At 39.3% G+C, this 16,299-nt stretch overlaps 1 protein-coding gene across 13 annotated transcripts in view; it reads right to left on the bottom strand.

Annotated features, from left to right (window-relative positions):
• The window catches only part of TENM3 (teneurin transmembrane protein 3), a 1,391,898-nt gene that overhangs the window by 785,743 nt on the left and 589,856 nt on the right, over nucleotides 1-16,299 (bottom strand). For 11 of the 13 annotated variants that reach the window (XM_089669645.1, XM_089669650.1, XM_089669647.1 and 8 more), the window contains one exon: nucleotides 3,788-3,838. The exons of the other annotated variants lie outside the window; for them this stretch is intronic. In XM_089669645.1, coding sequence (XP_089525771.1) covers nucleotides 3,788-3,838 — 51 coding nt within the window. The remainder of the gene's footprint in view (nucleotides 1-3,787; nucleotides 3,839-16,299) is intronic. 13 annotated transcript variants of the gene reach the window in all.

Here is a 16,299-nt window from a genome sequence, read left to right on the forward strand (position 1 = left end):
CAAAAAGGGGTGGTGGCAGCGAAGGGTTAGTTGCATAATTAACCTGACCCAGTAACAATCGCTCAGGCTGACGGCGCATCGATCGGTTGACCATTAGCTGGAAAATTGCTGTGTAGGGTGAAGCTGGGTGTGGCATTGTTACGCATGTCACATCGTGGTTTTAGATCGTCCGGTCCTTCGGTCACAAGTTTGGTGTGAAGGTCTGGGGTCTGACGCCGCGATCGTGACAATTACCATTTGTATTTTTATCATTAAAATTGTAGAGCATCCTCTCACTGGGCCTTGTTTATCTAAGTTTCTTAAATTGAAATTGTTTCCATTGTTCATAGTAAGGAGTTTGTTTCTTACTCTTCCTTTTTATATAGTGGAAAAAAATATATATATAGAGACTTGGTTGCTATAGAAAATGAGAAAACTTGTGCCTGCAGATCATGTAGTGTCTTTCTCCATAACTCTCATAATGACACAGGTGGATTTACTAAAGGCAAATAGACTGTGCACTTTGAAATTGCCATTGCACACATTTTCCTTAGTATATGCAATGTGGAAAAACTTCACTTTGTAAAGAATAGTCAATCAGGTTTTGGAGAAAATGAGTGAAACTGCACTATTTGCCTTTAGTAAATCAAAATCCTTGTAGTTTTTGTGTGACTATATTAAAGGGAATGAGCAAGACAACATTTACAGGAAAGAAACTATGACCAAACTCCTTGCCCTATGCCTTTTTAAAGTTAGCCTTGACCTATAAGAACACATTAGACCTAAGGCGTCAATTCAAATGCATGCAAATGGAACGTTTGGAACCAGGCACTCCCTAAGAGGCAGCTGCTGGGGTCTTCAGACATCAAACACCTCTCATAATTTGGAAGTGTGTCAGTAGCACCCATTCCTGAAACACTAGATTTCTAGATTGTGAAAAGTCATTGCACCAAAGACCAAGACCGAGGTTCAAATCAGGATCAGATAAAAAAGACGAAGATACAGAAAACAACAGTCTTGTCAGTGAAGTAATAAATGAATAAAACTGAGGGAAAAACAAGAGGAAGTAAAGAGCTGTCAGTGTGTGAGAAAAATGACTTAGCTAGCGAAAAAAATTATGCAAAGCTTTTAGATAAATGGATATTGCATAACCATTTGGCCAATAGTAAGACTAACTGTAGTGCTCATTAAAATGTTGTGTTGCAGCTGCCTTTAAACAAATGACAAGATTCTCAAGAACAATCCTTTAAAAGTGGCAAATCATTACATACACAGTTATCTTTGCAAATGTAATCCTTTTATCTTGGATGCCATGTTAAAAATAACAGCTTCTAGAACAAAGAACATTTACAATTCTGCAAAGAATGTTGAACAGTATTAATGGTTAGTTCTGGATTTCTTAACCTATAATAACCCTTTAATAACCTAGCCTAACCTTTATTTATATGAGATGCCAACAAATTCCCTTTTGGTCTCATGATGCTTTAAAAGTAAATTAAGGGGAAAAAATTATGTATTTCCAGTGGACGCATATTTGACGGTATAATTGCAGTGTTTACCTTAAAGTCATTTTGATGTGACTTTTGCATTCTGACATACTTGCTTTTCTATATTTTTTGTATTATATAAAATGTAAAATTGTATATATTAGCCACTAGAGGCAAAATAGTCTAGCCACTGCAATATCTAACTAACTAACTGCTTAAGAATATTTTTTTTTTCAATCAGATTTTTTTGCTAAATGTTTTGTATGGTTTACAAAAAAACAACATTTTTTACCCAACAAAAAGAGAAACACCCCCCACCCCTCAAACAATTTCTACAATACTGACATTACCCATACAAAAAATGTATAACAATTACAAACAGATGCTGGTAGAACTTGATTGACTTAACTATTAACACATAAAATGTTGTTGCTTGTGCCCACTAAACAATAAAGGAGTAAGTATCAGAATAATAAAGACATATTTCAAATTACATATCTAATGTCTTGTGTTAATTGCTTATTTAAGCAGCCAACAACTGATACATCCCTTTGTTTTCTTTTTTAGTATATCTCAACATTATATTGCTCAATAAGATCCATATAAAAAGGAGCGACACCATGAAACCACCCTCATCCTGGTGTGGGTAAGGAGGATGCAATGGAGTATAACCACCATAATAAAGGGGCAAAAAGAATAACCCTAAGAGGCCATTCACACTAGGAACAGCATGTGAATTCACATGCAGTTTTGCGCAGTATGATTTCAGCCCCTTCATTTTGAAGGGGCTGAAAGGGCACCGCACCAAAAGTAGTGCATGCACTACTTTTGGAAACGCACTGCAACTGGATTGCATGGAACTTCTGTACCATGCAATCCAGTGCAGGCAAACGCACTGCATTTGTGAGCTGCATTTTGGGTGTCGTTAACTTTGCACTGACACCCGCTGCAGATTGCGAAAGCACTGCAATTTCAGTGCATTGCAAGATTGCAAGGTTTCCTGAACAACGTTCAAGTGTTTACAGAAAGAAAGTATTCTGTCTAGTATTAGTGCTGTAGGCCAGCCTTTCTCAACCAGGGTGCCCAGGCACCCTGGGGTGCCTTGAGGTTTCATCAGGGGTGCCTTGGCAAAATGTTTAAAAATTTTATAAAAACTTGTATACAAGCCAGCAGGTGGATCAAGCCTGCCTTTTAGTTACACAAACCCACAGGCTTTCATTGTTCACCATTACGAACGTCTAGCCGCAGGCATCCTGATATCCAAAGACATCATCAGTTGATAAGGAGGATGTCAGCTGCCTGCACAGCATCGTAGTTTGACCCTCTCCTTCCCTACTCCATCAGCGCTGGGGTCACATTAGCTCAGTGATGGAGAAAAACTGAGGGAGAAGAGAAACACTGGAATATTACTCAGTACCAGTATGCAAAAGTGAATTTGCTTTGGAAGAATAAATCTCCTCTAATGTTGGGTGTCCTACAAGTGTGGATGTTGCTGCGCTTATATAAAACTATTAGAATAGTTTTTCACATTTGTGAATGGGGTACCCTTTAAAAATTATGGAGAGTCTGGAGGCACCCCAGACTGTCCATCATTTTAAAGGGTGCCTTGGGACTGTCGATAATTTTAAAGGGTGCCTTGGGACTGTCCATAATTGTAAAGGGTGCCTTGGGACTGTTCATAATTTTAAAGGGTGCCTTGGGACTGTCCATAATTTTAAAGGGTGTCTTGGGACTGTCCATAATTTTAAAGGGTGTCTTGGGACTGTCCATAATTTTAAAGGGTGTCTTGACTGAAAAAAGGTTGAGAAACACTGCTGTAGGCACTAAGCCAGTCTTCACATAATTTAACAATCTTTTGTTTAAAATCTAATCCCTCTAGGGCATAGTGTAAATCTACAACCTTTGTATATGATATTCTATACTAAATGCACAGAATAATTATTATTGTCAACATATCAGATAAGCAGGTTGTCATTACATCATATTTTTTAGAAATATCCAAATGTATTATTGCATTTAAAAACACATATTAAAAGATACAAAAAACTACAACTGTTTTATGCATTGTTTTAATGTCACCTCTTTTCTTGCCCTACTTCTAAAAATGTTGGCTGGAGATAGATCTCAACTATTATATGGCTTTTTCCATTCCTTTCTCCCTCCAAGTGCTGCAAATAATTACATATACATGTCGGTGGGCTGCAGCAGTTTCTGTTGAATTCACTAATCCAATCTTGTAGATCCTGATGCAGTCTGAAAAGGACTCCACCTTAATAATAAAGCCTACACTGCATGTAAATGCCTGGCGTGGTATAACTTACTTGTAATCCTCAAGGTGTCTTTTGCATGAGAAACACAGAAAGATGACGGTTCTATAATCAGGGGAAGAAAAAACAAACATTTTTAAGAGGGTCATAGGTGGCCTCCCAGGCCCATGTGCTATCTTTGCTACATCACTGAGACATATTCTACTACAGAGTTCATTTTACATTTTAGACAGTATTATGAAAAAAAAAAAAACAGAAAAAAAATAATTTACTACTAACATTTTAATAATTTTAAAGTGTATTCTGCTTGTACTTAGAAGATTAGACCTTTAACCTGTTTCCAGATCCAGCCATAGCAAGTAGTTCTACATTATGCACAAAGCCTCAAGCCCTGACTTCCTGGATCATAGCATTTCTGCTTTTCTATGCTATGCTGTTAAGCTCTATTTATAAATATATTCCCATCGTACTTATAGTTAGCACAGAAAAAAATGAGGTCATTTGTTTAATATAGCGCGTTTGGCAGCCCCAAATCAATATTACAATATATTTGTTTTTTTTTCTGCCCAAGGCAAAAAATTCAGCTGTATGCCCCATCACCTCCAGTTAATTAACAATACACAAGGTGTGTGGGCTGCCAGGTTGTATCACAAAAACAACTGTAACGGCTGCATATGTTTTTAATATTTAAACTAATGACTTGATGTTCGTTCCACTCATTTCTCTAAAAAACTGACTTCTAGATTCAAGGCATGAAAACAAGATGTTTGTGCAGAAAGTAAATTTCGCTCTGAGCCTTTGCATCCAACCATATTGTTATATTAATAACAGATACATCAGCTGTTATACAGGAGTGCCTTGCAACTGGATTATTGATTTATGACTTGTTACACATCATGGGGTTAAACAGATGCAATAATTCCTTGCCACCATCAGCCTGGAGAAAAGACCTCTCTCATTTTGATCGAGCCACAGTGTAATTAAAACATGATGAGCCCTGGAATTAAGCGCCAGGCATTGAAGTCTACTGATCTCTAACATATGCTGTGAATATGGTATATGGAAAGCAAGGGTGGGGTATATATATGCAGCACAAATGTGTTAAAATATTTACATAAAGCTACTGATTAATAACCCAGAACACATTCTTGAAATTTTTTTTTATTCAGAAATGCTTGGAGATATAATACATTTTAAAAGGAACAACGGGGGATACTTGTTTATGAGTAAAGATAATCTCCTGGTACTTATTTGTTTATCTGTAGGATTTCATTACACAAGGAGGCAGAAAAAAAAGTAATTGTAACTTCTATTATAGCGACTGCTATACTTTACTAGGATGTGGTGATTTCGTGTGAACTGTGGACCAGAACCATAAAGTCCAGGAATAAAGGAAACATTCACTCTAGAACTGTGTTTTTCATACAACAAAAAGAAAATTGGAAAGTGTACAGACCTATAGTAACCAATAACTTAATATTGTTCCAATGCTTAGATACAGGGTGAACTTTGACTGATTCTGCAACAAATGTACTTGGCATGTAATCATTACTCCTTGCACTGCCGTGTTTGCAAAGTCTAAAAGGTCTGAGGCTCTGGAAATGTTTGACATTTTTTGTCCAATAGTTCATCATTCCTGGAGATATGTTCAATGCTAGACGTGTCTGGTGGACACATAAGCATGTACCGGTATATTCAAAACAAGTTACATATCCATGGAAATGTGTGTATTTCAGTGGCATGGGCAATGGCTGTTGTATAATGTTCTTATAACCTGTGATAATGCATCCCCAGATTACCTCTACAACTAAAAGAGAGAACAACAAGGCTGGCTTAAAGAGTTTTTCCACTTTTGTAGTCAAGTTTGAGAAAACCCCTCTACATGTTTGTTATGTGTTCCTATTTCCACAACATACCTATTTTTTTTTTTTTAATATTTCTTACTTTTTAGAAATTTCCGAGGAGAAGGTGTCATGGCTGACTACAAGGATTTCTCAGCTAGCTCAGTATGATCTGTCCTAATAGCTGGGCTGGCGACTGAGGTGTCCGTTTATGACACAGAGAATAGCTGTGATTCAGAGGATCGCAGCTATTCTCTGGTCATTCACAGTTTATGACACTCAGGAGATCAGTGGAGAACATGTTCAGCCCTTCACTGGAGATCTGTGTTCTCCCTCCAGATTCTCCAGCCCAGAGCTGGAGAATCGGAGGGACCGCAAACAAAGCAGCGATAATTTACCTCTGCTTAGAAACTGATCTTTTACTGTAATCTCACGAGATTATAGTAAAATCAGCCGTTTTCCAGGGTTTGTAGACCGTTCTCTAGCGTTTGTAGACCGTTCTCCCTTTGTTCGGAGAACTGAATTACACCGCTTCATAAACTGCATTCACAGGAGAAATGTGTTCTCCGAGAATGCCGGAGAACTGAGCAGCGATCATTTATCGCTGGTTCATAAACGGACACCAGAGTCCAGTTCTCATTAACATACAATGGAGAAACCAAGCTCCTGAAACCTTTAATATTTAACACAAACAGTGTTCATCTCTTGTACAACTGATGAGGTATCCGCCTTCAAACCAAGTTAATTATGATAAACAATCCCCCCTGACAACAAAGAGAACTAAATCAAATTTTTCCTTCCAATAAATATATATATATATTTTAAAGTTTTGCTATGTGAATGGGGACATATAACAAATATAAAGTAGATATTATCCCAATTTGGATGCAAAAGTGGAAAAACCCTAAAAGTTGTTTTTGTAGTTGTATAAAATGTAGATATTTGTAGATTGATCACTAAAGGATAGATTAGCTGTAAAATGAGCTGCCTAAATGCTCAGCAAATGTATAGGGAATTTTGTATTCAATGAGTTAGCTGACTTGAAAACTTACTTTGTAAGAAGAAGCAGTAAAGCACAAGCACTGGGTTGCACTGCAAAGCCAGAAGCAGAGCCTGTGTATATGTAATGAACAATTGTGTCTGTCCCCATCTACATACATAATGTAATAATAAACTATACGCAGAAAAAGGCTATGTAAAACATTAAACCAGAACTTCAATCTCTCAAGCAACATTATTTTTAGTCCTTTTGCTGCTAGCATTAGTAAATACAGTGGATAGGAATGTATATCATATTTTTGTGCTTTACACTTTCTTTTTACATTTCTTCAGTTACATTCTGGTTTCTTGCCTAGGCAAATGATGTCATACATTCCAGGAGTCTTCAGGAAGGGAGGAGGGGTTTTTTTCAGCTAAGCAAACCCCCCTGCCTGCATGCCTGAACTGACAGGTGGATTCCAGGGAGTAAATGATACATGAATCATCTGCCCTTACTCAATATGGCCACATACAGAAATGCTAAAAGGTGTTTTTCAAAGTGATTTCTCAGCAAAATAAAGCATGGAGACATGGATGAGTCTGCTTTGAATTTAATAAAAAACAAATGAAATAGCATTTTTGGTTTGTGGTGCTCAAATGCAGCACAGTTCTGCTTTAACACACATTGTCAAGATTATTTGCATCAAACAATTGTGCTTATATGAGAAGTTAAGACATTATAAGGATTATACATTCTCTTTAACCCCTTGACACCCATGTAACACATATGTGTGATGGCAAAGAGGATGGGCTTTAATGCCCACAAACCTCACACATGCATCCATGGATGGCCGAGATTCTGTGCTTCCACACAGCTCCCTGTCACTAGTCATGATAGGGTGCAGGCAGGATGGGCTCCAGATCATGTGATCGTTGTGACAGCCAGTCATGTGATTGAGAACTCCATCCCAGGCAGGGAGTTCAACAATACACTACTTCTTTGTTTTTAATTCTTTATTTATGAACATGTTTTACAAACAGGGAAAACCAAAAGAAAGGTTCATCAGTGTATATAAAAAACAATACCGACAGTTACATCATACAGTAATTGAACATAAACATGTTACAGAGAAACAATGGGTTTCCGCAGAACAATAAGATTTCAGAGGTGAATGGAACTATACAGAGACCATATGAACATATCATCTAGAGGTCATGTAGGTTACATCTCAGCAATGAGGCAAGTATGCCAATTAAGAATTAGTATGAACATCTCATATAATGCATATATGTAGAGGGAGTCTTAGATGATAAGGCAAATCGCCAAGACAATGGCCTAGCCAGTAACAGATAAAAGATATGGAAACTGAGGGGAGGAGAAATAATGGAGAGAAAAGCCCTAAAGAAGGGACCACCTGACCAACATCAGATATAACCAGAAGAGGTAGAGGTAGGTCCGAGTGAAATAAGAAAATTAACAAAGAAGTAAAGCAAAAAGAGGTACTCAGTGAGAATGAGCAGTTTCAGTCAGATACACATCTGTAAATACAAAATATTGCCAGGGGCACCAGGTATCCCAAAAAACCTCCTCCTTGTTATGAAGGGTGGCCGTAAGATCCTCCATGTCCCTAAGCTCATTCACCTTAGAAAACTATAAGGAGAGGGTAGGAGGGTGGTCGTTGTTCCAGTATACAGGAATACAAGCCTTAGTTGCATTTAGCAACTGTATAGTGAGAGATGCCTTATACTTTTTGACGGTTCTCTCCAAAAGGTGCAGCAGGCAGCCCACTGAATAGTCCCGCAGCTCCACAGAGGTAAGATGTTTGATAGTATCAGTCACCCCTCGCCAGAAGGGTTGAAGCTTTGGACACTGCCAGAATATATGAAAGAGTACTACTACCAACTCCACAGCACCACTACATCGGAGAGCTGCAACGAGATACGGTGAAGTGTAAACGGCACCCAGTACCAACGCGTCAATAGCTTAAAATCGGTGTCTTGTACTTTGGGGGTGAAAAAGACTTATGAGCAAGTTGCAGAATATTTTCCTTTTGTGCCATAGTAAAGGTCAATCCCAGGTTGGACTCCCACTTGGAGAGAAAAGGAGGTACAAAATCAGGATCTTGATGGATAAGAGAAGAATAAATGGTAGATAAACTGTGACAAATCGGTTCACCCTTGTGACAAAGGGTTTCAAAAGGAGTAAATATTCAAGAGATTCCCGGGTTACACAGGAGTGATCGTAGATAGGAACGGAGTTTCAGTCCTCTCTAAAAACTCAGCAAAGCAATTAAATAAGGAGGTAAGGGATCACGTAACCATGGCCAGCTCAGAGCTGTGTCTCCAGAGTCCTACAAGTACATGGTCACCCAGTATTTAGACTCCCCATGGCAGTGCCAGTCCATCAGACGCTCGAGATAAGGAGCCCTATAGTAGGAGCAGATATCCGGTAGACCAACCCCCGCACATGTCTTAGGGAGAGTCAGAACACGGAAGGCCAAACGATTGAGTGTTCAAGAATCACCTTAACCCCAGTGGACTTGAGGAGGGCTTCATTCAGACGCCAAGAAGGGGGGCCGCGAAAGTCTGGCCCCAGCTCCACTTCAAGGAATACAGGGGCATAGTCTGAAAAGGTAATGTTACTGATATGCGACGACTGAACTCTGAGGAGATCTTTTTTTAATAAGAAGGTAATCTAGACAAGAATACGTTTGATGGACCGAAAAATAACAGTAGTGGGATAATACACTACTTCTTAACTACTAAATGTGCTCCATTAAGGGACAAACCATACTATAGTAGAGAAGGGAAAAGAGAGCTTGGTCATAACAAATCACAATGAGTTGGAAATCTGTCTGCAGTTGAACCAATAGTAACTCCTCACGCCGGCTCTCAAAGAGGTTCTGAACAACAGGAAGAAAAGGAGGTGTTCCTTATCACATGCACACTGTGAGTGGCTGTAGCAATGGTCACATGATTGGGAGCTCCTTTTACTGGCTCCAATCCTATAGGAGTGTGCAGTGAGCACACTCTCAGCATGGAAGAGTGGTGCACCACGGATGGATATGTGCACCATGTGGGTGTTAAGGCCCATCTGACCTGTTGTAAAACATGTGTGTTAGGCTGAGATTAAGAACATAAAATTAGGAAAATATTTTGAAAATGAGATCTTTTTATTCAGAAAAAAAAAATAAAAAAATGAGGATACTTGTATAAATCTATTGTGTTTGTAGCACATTAATTTCCTAAATATTGCCTGAAGGTGGAGTTAATGGTCAAAATAAATTGTGGATTTTTCCGGCTTGACCCAAACAATTGGTGGGTGGTAATCTATGTGTAAACACAGCGCAGATAAGACTTGAAGCTGCAGAGGTAGTCTGCTAACAGGTAAAGTGGCCAGGCAGCAGCAGCAGGGAGCAGGAAGATAGCATATTTTATCTTGCACGTTAGCCCTGTCTATTCATTATCTAGACAGTTTTATGACTGCCATGGATATCACAGCCTAAAAGATTCTTATGATGGATGGGGAGGCTAAGTTCAGAGATTCCATAGAGTTGACTTGCATATCCCAAGCCCTCAACTCAGTCATTCATGCCGATGGCATTTTATCTTTGATTGATATACAAAGTAAACAACTGTGGAAGCCAGAGAGGAGATAATATTTCCCAGAGAACTATGGGGTGACTTAGTAAATTACCCACCACAATTCCCTGTGACTTGTGGTAACAGTAAAAATGAATAAATGGAAACAAATAAAGCCACTTCTGCTGCTTTATTGCTATGGTAGTATTCAGGAACTTGTAGATGGAATGCTACCAGAGAAAGCACACATAAGCAATGCAGAGCCTCGTCTGCTTACTAAAAACACCACACAATTTCCAGGATGAGTAATATCCTCTCAATAAAGAGGGAAACACTGAACAGCTCCTTGTAGCTACAAGGATATTAAGGCCAGCTTTACATCTGAGAATGGGACTAACACGGATTGCATGCAAGAACCCCGTCAGGGGTTCATGGCAATTAGCTGTGGAAGGTAGCCCCATTGAATGCAATGGGCAGCTGCTGGCTCCCACAGCTAATTATGGTGTCCATTTATGACACAGAGAATAGCTGCAATTCAGAGGATCGCAGCTATTCTCTGGTCATTCACAGTTTATGACACTCAGGAGAACATGTTCAGCCCTTCACTGGAGATCTGTGTTCTCTCTCCAGATTCTCCAGCCCAGAGCTGGAGAATCAGAGGGACCGAAAACTAAGCAGAGATAATTTACCTCTGCTTAGTAAACTGATCTTTTACTGTAATCTTGCGAGATTATAGTAAAATCAGACGTTTTCCAGCTTTTGTAGACCGTTCTCCCTTCGTTTGGAGAACTGATCTACATATGCTTCATAAATGGCATTCACAGGAGAACTGTGTTCTCCGAGAATTCCGGAGAACTGAGCAGCGGTCTATTACTGCTGGTTCATAAATGGACACCTGTGTGGCCACTTTCATGTAATTGCTAATGCAGTGATCACGTGAGAGTGATCAGCCCTGGATGCAGACTGTCTGTGTGTAGGGCTGATCACTCATAGGTTGTCTGTGCAGCGATTACATCTGAGCAGCTGTGGTTAGCTGAGGGCCTGCCTCCCACAGGTAATTGCTGGGAACCCCTTCCGGGGTTCTCACATGTAATCGATCTAGGGCCCATTCTCAGGTGTAAGAGTGGCCTTAAGTAGACTTGTCATGGGAGAGATGGGGGGATGACAGCTTTCTGAAAATGCTAATTGCCTGGCTGTTATGCTGAATCTGTGGCTTCAAAACGTTCAAAGTCAGTTTGAAACCCAACCACGGCACTACCTGCCTGGAGTTTGCATGTTCTCCCGGTGTCTGTATAAGTTTCCACAGCGTATATAGGGCCCATTCTCAGATGTAAGAGTGGCCTTAAGTAGACTTGTCATGGGAGAGATGGGGGCAGGGGGTGAGATCTTTCTGAAAATGCTAGTTGCCTGGCTGTTATGCTGAATCTGTGGCTTCAAAACTTTCAAAGTCAGTTTGAAACCCAACCACGGCACTACCTGACTGGAGTTTGCATGTTCTCCCAGTGTCTGTATGGGTTTCCTCCGGGTACTCCGGCTTCCTGCCACATTCCAAAGACATGCCGGACTAGTAAGTTAATTGTCTCCTGTCTAAACTGGCCTTAGTATGTGTATAAATGAATGTGAGTTAGGGACCTTAGATTGTGCGTTCCTTGAGGGCAGGGACTCATGTGAATATACAATATATATGTAAAGTGCTGCATAAATTGACAGCACTATATAAGAATCTGTGATAGATAAGTCACAGATAAGAGCAAGTTTGCAAATCAGGAATATTGGAAATATGTCAGAATCCATTACATGCACATTTCTTCTGGTTTAGTGACTTAACATATGCAAACTAGTGGATCATCATAGCAGCCAGCCAACTAGCATTTTCAGGAGAGGTCAGCAGTTGCAGTCACTATGCTTAAAACTAGGTTTCAGTTAAAGGATATCTGTACATTTAGAGATAGATTACCCATTCATTTTTATGGAATGACCATCCATAACTAGTCCTAATGGAAGACATCCTTCCCATAGAAATAACAGGGACTGTACTGCACATCCTTCAAAAGGCCTGCAAAAGTACATTACCTGTGACGGTGCGTACAGCCTGTTACTATGCCATGTATGCTTCTCAGACAGGTTGTGAGACCTCCTCACCTATTAGACCTAGGCTTGGAAAGTTCTAAAAGATTTTTGGAAGTTTTTCTAGCACAATAACAATATATAGAGGCAAATGAAATACTGGATATTTTTTAGTAATAACATGCATAGGACAAATTAAATATAAACAAATATCTGCAGTTCAAATACAAATGTTTTGGCGTATCCAAGCACTCTTATATTACAATACTTATCTATAAATATTAAAATAATTTCTCCACTACTTTCTGAACCTCAGACTATGTTATGTGTTTGACTGTACTTATTAGGATGCTGGCAACTCTGCAATGACACTTAAAAATACACTAATGGGATCAGAGAGCAATATATTTCATGTATAATCTATTCCATATTTTTCCTTTTTGTAATTTTATTATAAGCCCTAAAGCATTATTACAAATGAGTGCTCATTTGTATTCATGATGCCATACTATTTTCACATGGATGTGTATGAAATATACTCACTGCTGGATAATATGATTTTTCTTCCAAGTTCTACAATTCAGTCAATACTCACATGTTCACTTAGTGGCCTTGATCTGACATAAGAATGTGCAGGCATGCATGCAACTGTGGTTGCCAATGAACTGCTTTCTGGTCTTTTCCAAAAGGTCATATTTTACCAAATCTGTGTGAGAGGCACATGTGCAAACCAAGGAAGCAGTTATTGAGCTACACAAAGCCAGAATGGAACAGTCATCTTAATCCACTGAATGTTACTTTCTCAGCTGAATAAATATGAACGTACCCGGCTAAAAAAACTCCAAAAACAAAAAAAAAACCCACTTCACTCTTTTCAAGAGCTCCATGTGCCAAATGCTATCCAGCATCTCTGAGTGTGTAATGTAACATGTCCCCCTTCTGGATAGGACACAGAAGTGGGAGATACCACAGTGGCCAACATGCTATTCATAACACCTAGAAGTGTTAAATAGCAGTGCCTGGCACTCTCCAAGAGAGCAAAGATTCAACACTGACCAAAGGAAAAATAAGTATTCTTCTTTGAGCTGTAAAAATGTTATTAGTAGTTATTTATTTATTAAATATGTATTTGTTAATATTATTTTAACAATTCACAGTTGATTTTCCATGTAAAATGGAAAGAAATAAGTTATTTATTTTTATTTCTTGAAAAAATGTATTTGGTAAAAGTTGTACATTGCTTTCAACATATGGCTTTACCATATTGCTTTTTACCTATTTTTTTTATATATACTGATCAGCCATAACATTATGATCACTATAACCCCTAAAGGCGTGGACTCCACTAGACCTCTGAAGATGTATTGTGGTAACTGACACCAAGCCATCAGTAGCAGATCCTATAAGTCCTGTAAGTTGTGAGGAGAGCCTCCATGGATCAGATTTGTTTTTCCAGCACATCCTATGGATGCTCGATTGGATAGAAATTTGGAGGACAAGTCAATACCTCAAACTTGTTGTGTTCCTCAAACCATTCTTAAATTAATCAGACCAAGCCACCTTCTTCCATTGCTCATGTGGTCCAGTTCTGATGTTCATGTGCTTTTGTCTGTGGACACGGGTCAACATGGACACACCGACTGTTCTGCGGCTTCCCAACCCTATATATAAAAGCTGCAATGCACTGTGTGTTCTGACACCTTTCTTTTAGAACCAGCATTAACTTTTTTCAGCAATTTGGGCTACAGTAGCTCTGTTGGGCCAGACTACATGAGTAAGCCTTCGCTCTCCATGTGCATCAGTGAGCCTTGGCCACCCATGACCTTGTCACCGGTTCACTGCTTTCCCTTCCTTGGACCACTTTTAGTAAGTCCTGACCACAGCAGACCAGGAGCATCCCTAAAAGCTGCAGTTTTGGAGGTGGTCTATCTAATACAATTTGGCCCTTCTCAAAATCATTCAAATAATTATGCTAGCGCATTTTTTTCTGCTTTCAACACATCAACTTCAGGGACAAAATGTTCACTTGCTGCCTAATATATCTCACTGACTTTCAGATGCCATTCCAATGAGATAATCAATATTATTCACTTTACCCTTCAACATCATAATATTATGGCAGATCAGTGTATAATAAAGTAATGCCTGGTTCCCCAAAGCATGCCAAGGTAAATACTATTTTATATACCATATATTATGGCACGCTTCTTTTGCAGGTTATAATACACAACACACTGTTGTAAATGTACAAATTGTAAGCATTTGATTTGTCTGCAATATGTACTGACACCACAGCCCTAATAAAATAAGTATTCTGCGCTTTGTAACCCACTTAGTGTCAGAATAGATCTTGTTAGTTCTATAAGTGCTATCAGTCTTGTGGTGAGGAGAAAGGGGTGGTTTGCTGGTGGTTCATGAGTGATACTTAGATATTTGGTCACTCAGTTGTGTGATTAAGAAGGGCTTGTGCAGAACAGCCCCAAGCTTAAACATGCCACTTATTGAAGTACAAAGCAATATTCCTTGCCACTGCAAGACTGATCGTTTGGAGTGCTTACGGTTTTCAGGACACTTCAACCGAATCGCTTGATGATTATCACATACAACAATGCCAAAAACATTTCACATCTTTAAAATATGAAGTGCTGGTTCAGAAACCGTATAAAACAGACTTCTTGAAATGCAGCCGAGGCCAGCTATGAATCACCAGCAAATTAGTGCTATGCAAATCTCAAATAATCACATCATGATCAACTATCTGCTTCCGGAGTTGTTCTATAAACCTTGGAGAAATGGCTGCAACCAAGCTGACCCTGATGTCACCTTTAATAAACAAGATAAGTGCAAAAATGAAAGGAATGGGAATGTGTCTGGGTTTTAGAACAGGCTTGCAAGACTCTTACAAGCTGTGCCTTCACATTCCCCAGCCCACAGATCTGTTTACTCTTTCTGGCAAATTGCTGCTCTAACTAAACTAAACTGCCAAATAGTCTGCTGAAAAATAGTCTGATGAAAAAAATATACAATGTGACAGATATAGAAGGTACTTAATTAATACAAGCAGCAGGGTGAAAAGGAGGTCTGCTCTAAACCGTAGACATTAGAGACTGGCTGAAGTACAGGTATGGTCTGACTCTTAAGCATATATCCTATGCAAACATATGAATCTTGCACGGCAAACACATAAAAATTATTTTTTGCCTTGGCTAAGTGTTCATGTTTCAAGGTTTTGTCCAGGCAAATCCCCATCATCCCTGAGATGATCATTGGTGGGCAGCATGCTTGCTAAATGGTTAGCACTTCTGCCTGGCAGCACTAGGGTCATTGGTTTGAATCCCAAACACAGCACCACCTGCCTGGAGTTTGCATGATCTCCCTGTGCCTGGGTTTCCTCCCACACTCCAAAGGCATGCTGGTAGGTTATTTTGGCTTCTGTCTAAACTGTCCCTAGTATGCTCATGTATGAATGTGATCCAAAAAATGAAACCAGTGCTCAAATCTTTATGCTGACTAGAGATACTGTAACTGTCATTCACTGAGGTGCAGCCCTTGGAAGATCGGGAAACCTTGGTACTGGTGAAGAAAAGCAAAAACAGGGCGCACTCTCTTCGTGCATTACAATGGTGAAACATGAGTTTATTAAAATGCATAAAAGTGCATACTCACAAACCAATGGAAATTAAAACAGAGTCAAAGAGTCAGTGGTGATGGTCCCAAATATCAGGAGCCCCTAATGAGTTAGACTGACGCGTTTTGGGAGAAGTACTCCCTTCTTCAGAGCTCATGTATGAATGTGAGTTAGGGACCTTAGATTATAAGCTCATTGAGGGTTAGGGACTGATGTGCAATATATATTGTACATTACATCCCTATGTAATGTACAATATATATGTAAAACGCTGCATAAATCGACAGCGCTATATACGTACATGTAATAAATAAATAAGATTTGGCAGTTATGAGATTGCTTGATTGAGTGACCTGTAACAAGCTTTAATGAAACATAGGGGGAGATTTACTGAAACTGGAGCATTCAGAATCTGGTGCAGCTGCGCATGGTAGTCAATCAGCTTGTTCAGTTAAGCTTTGACAATAATG

Source organism: Staurois parvus, unplaced genomic scaffold (assembly GCF_062004578.1).
Source record: "Staurois parvus isolate SC_StPar_1 unplaced genomic scaffold, SC_StPar_1.0 ptg000080l, whole genome shotgun sequence".
Taxonomy (NCBI): Eukaryota; Metazoa; Chordata; class Amphibia; order Anura; family Ranidae; genus Staurois; species Staurois parvus.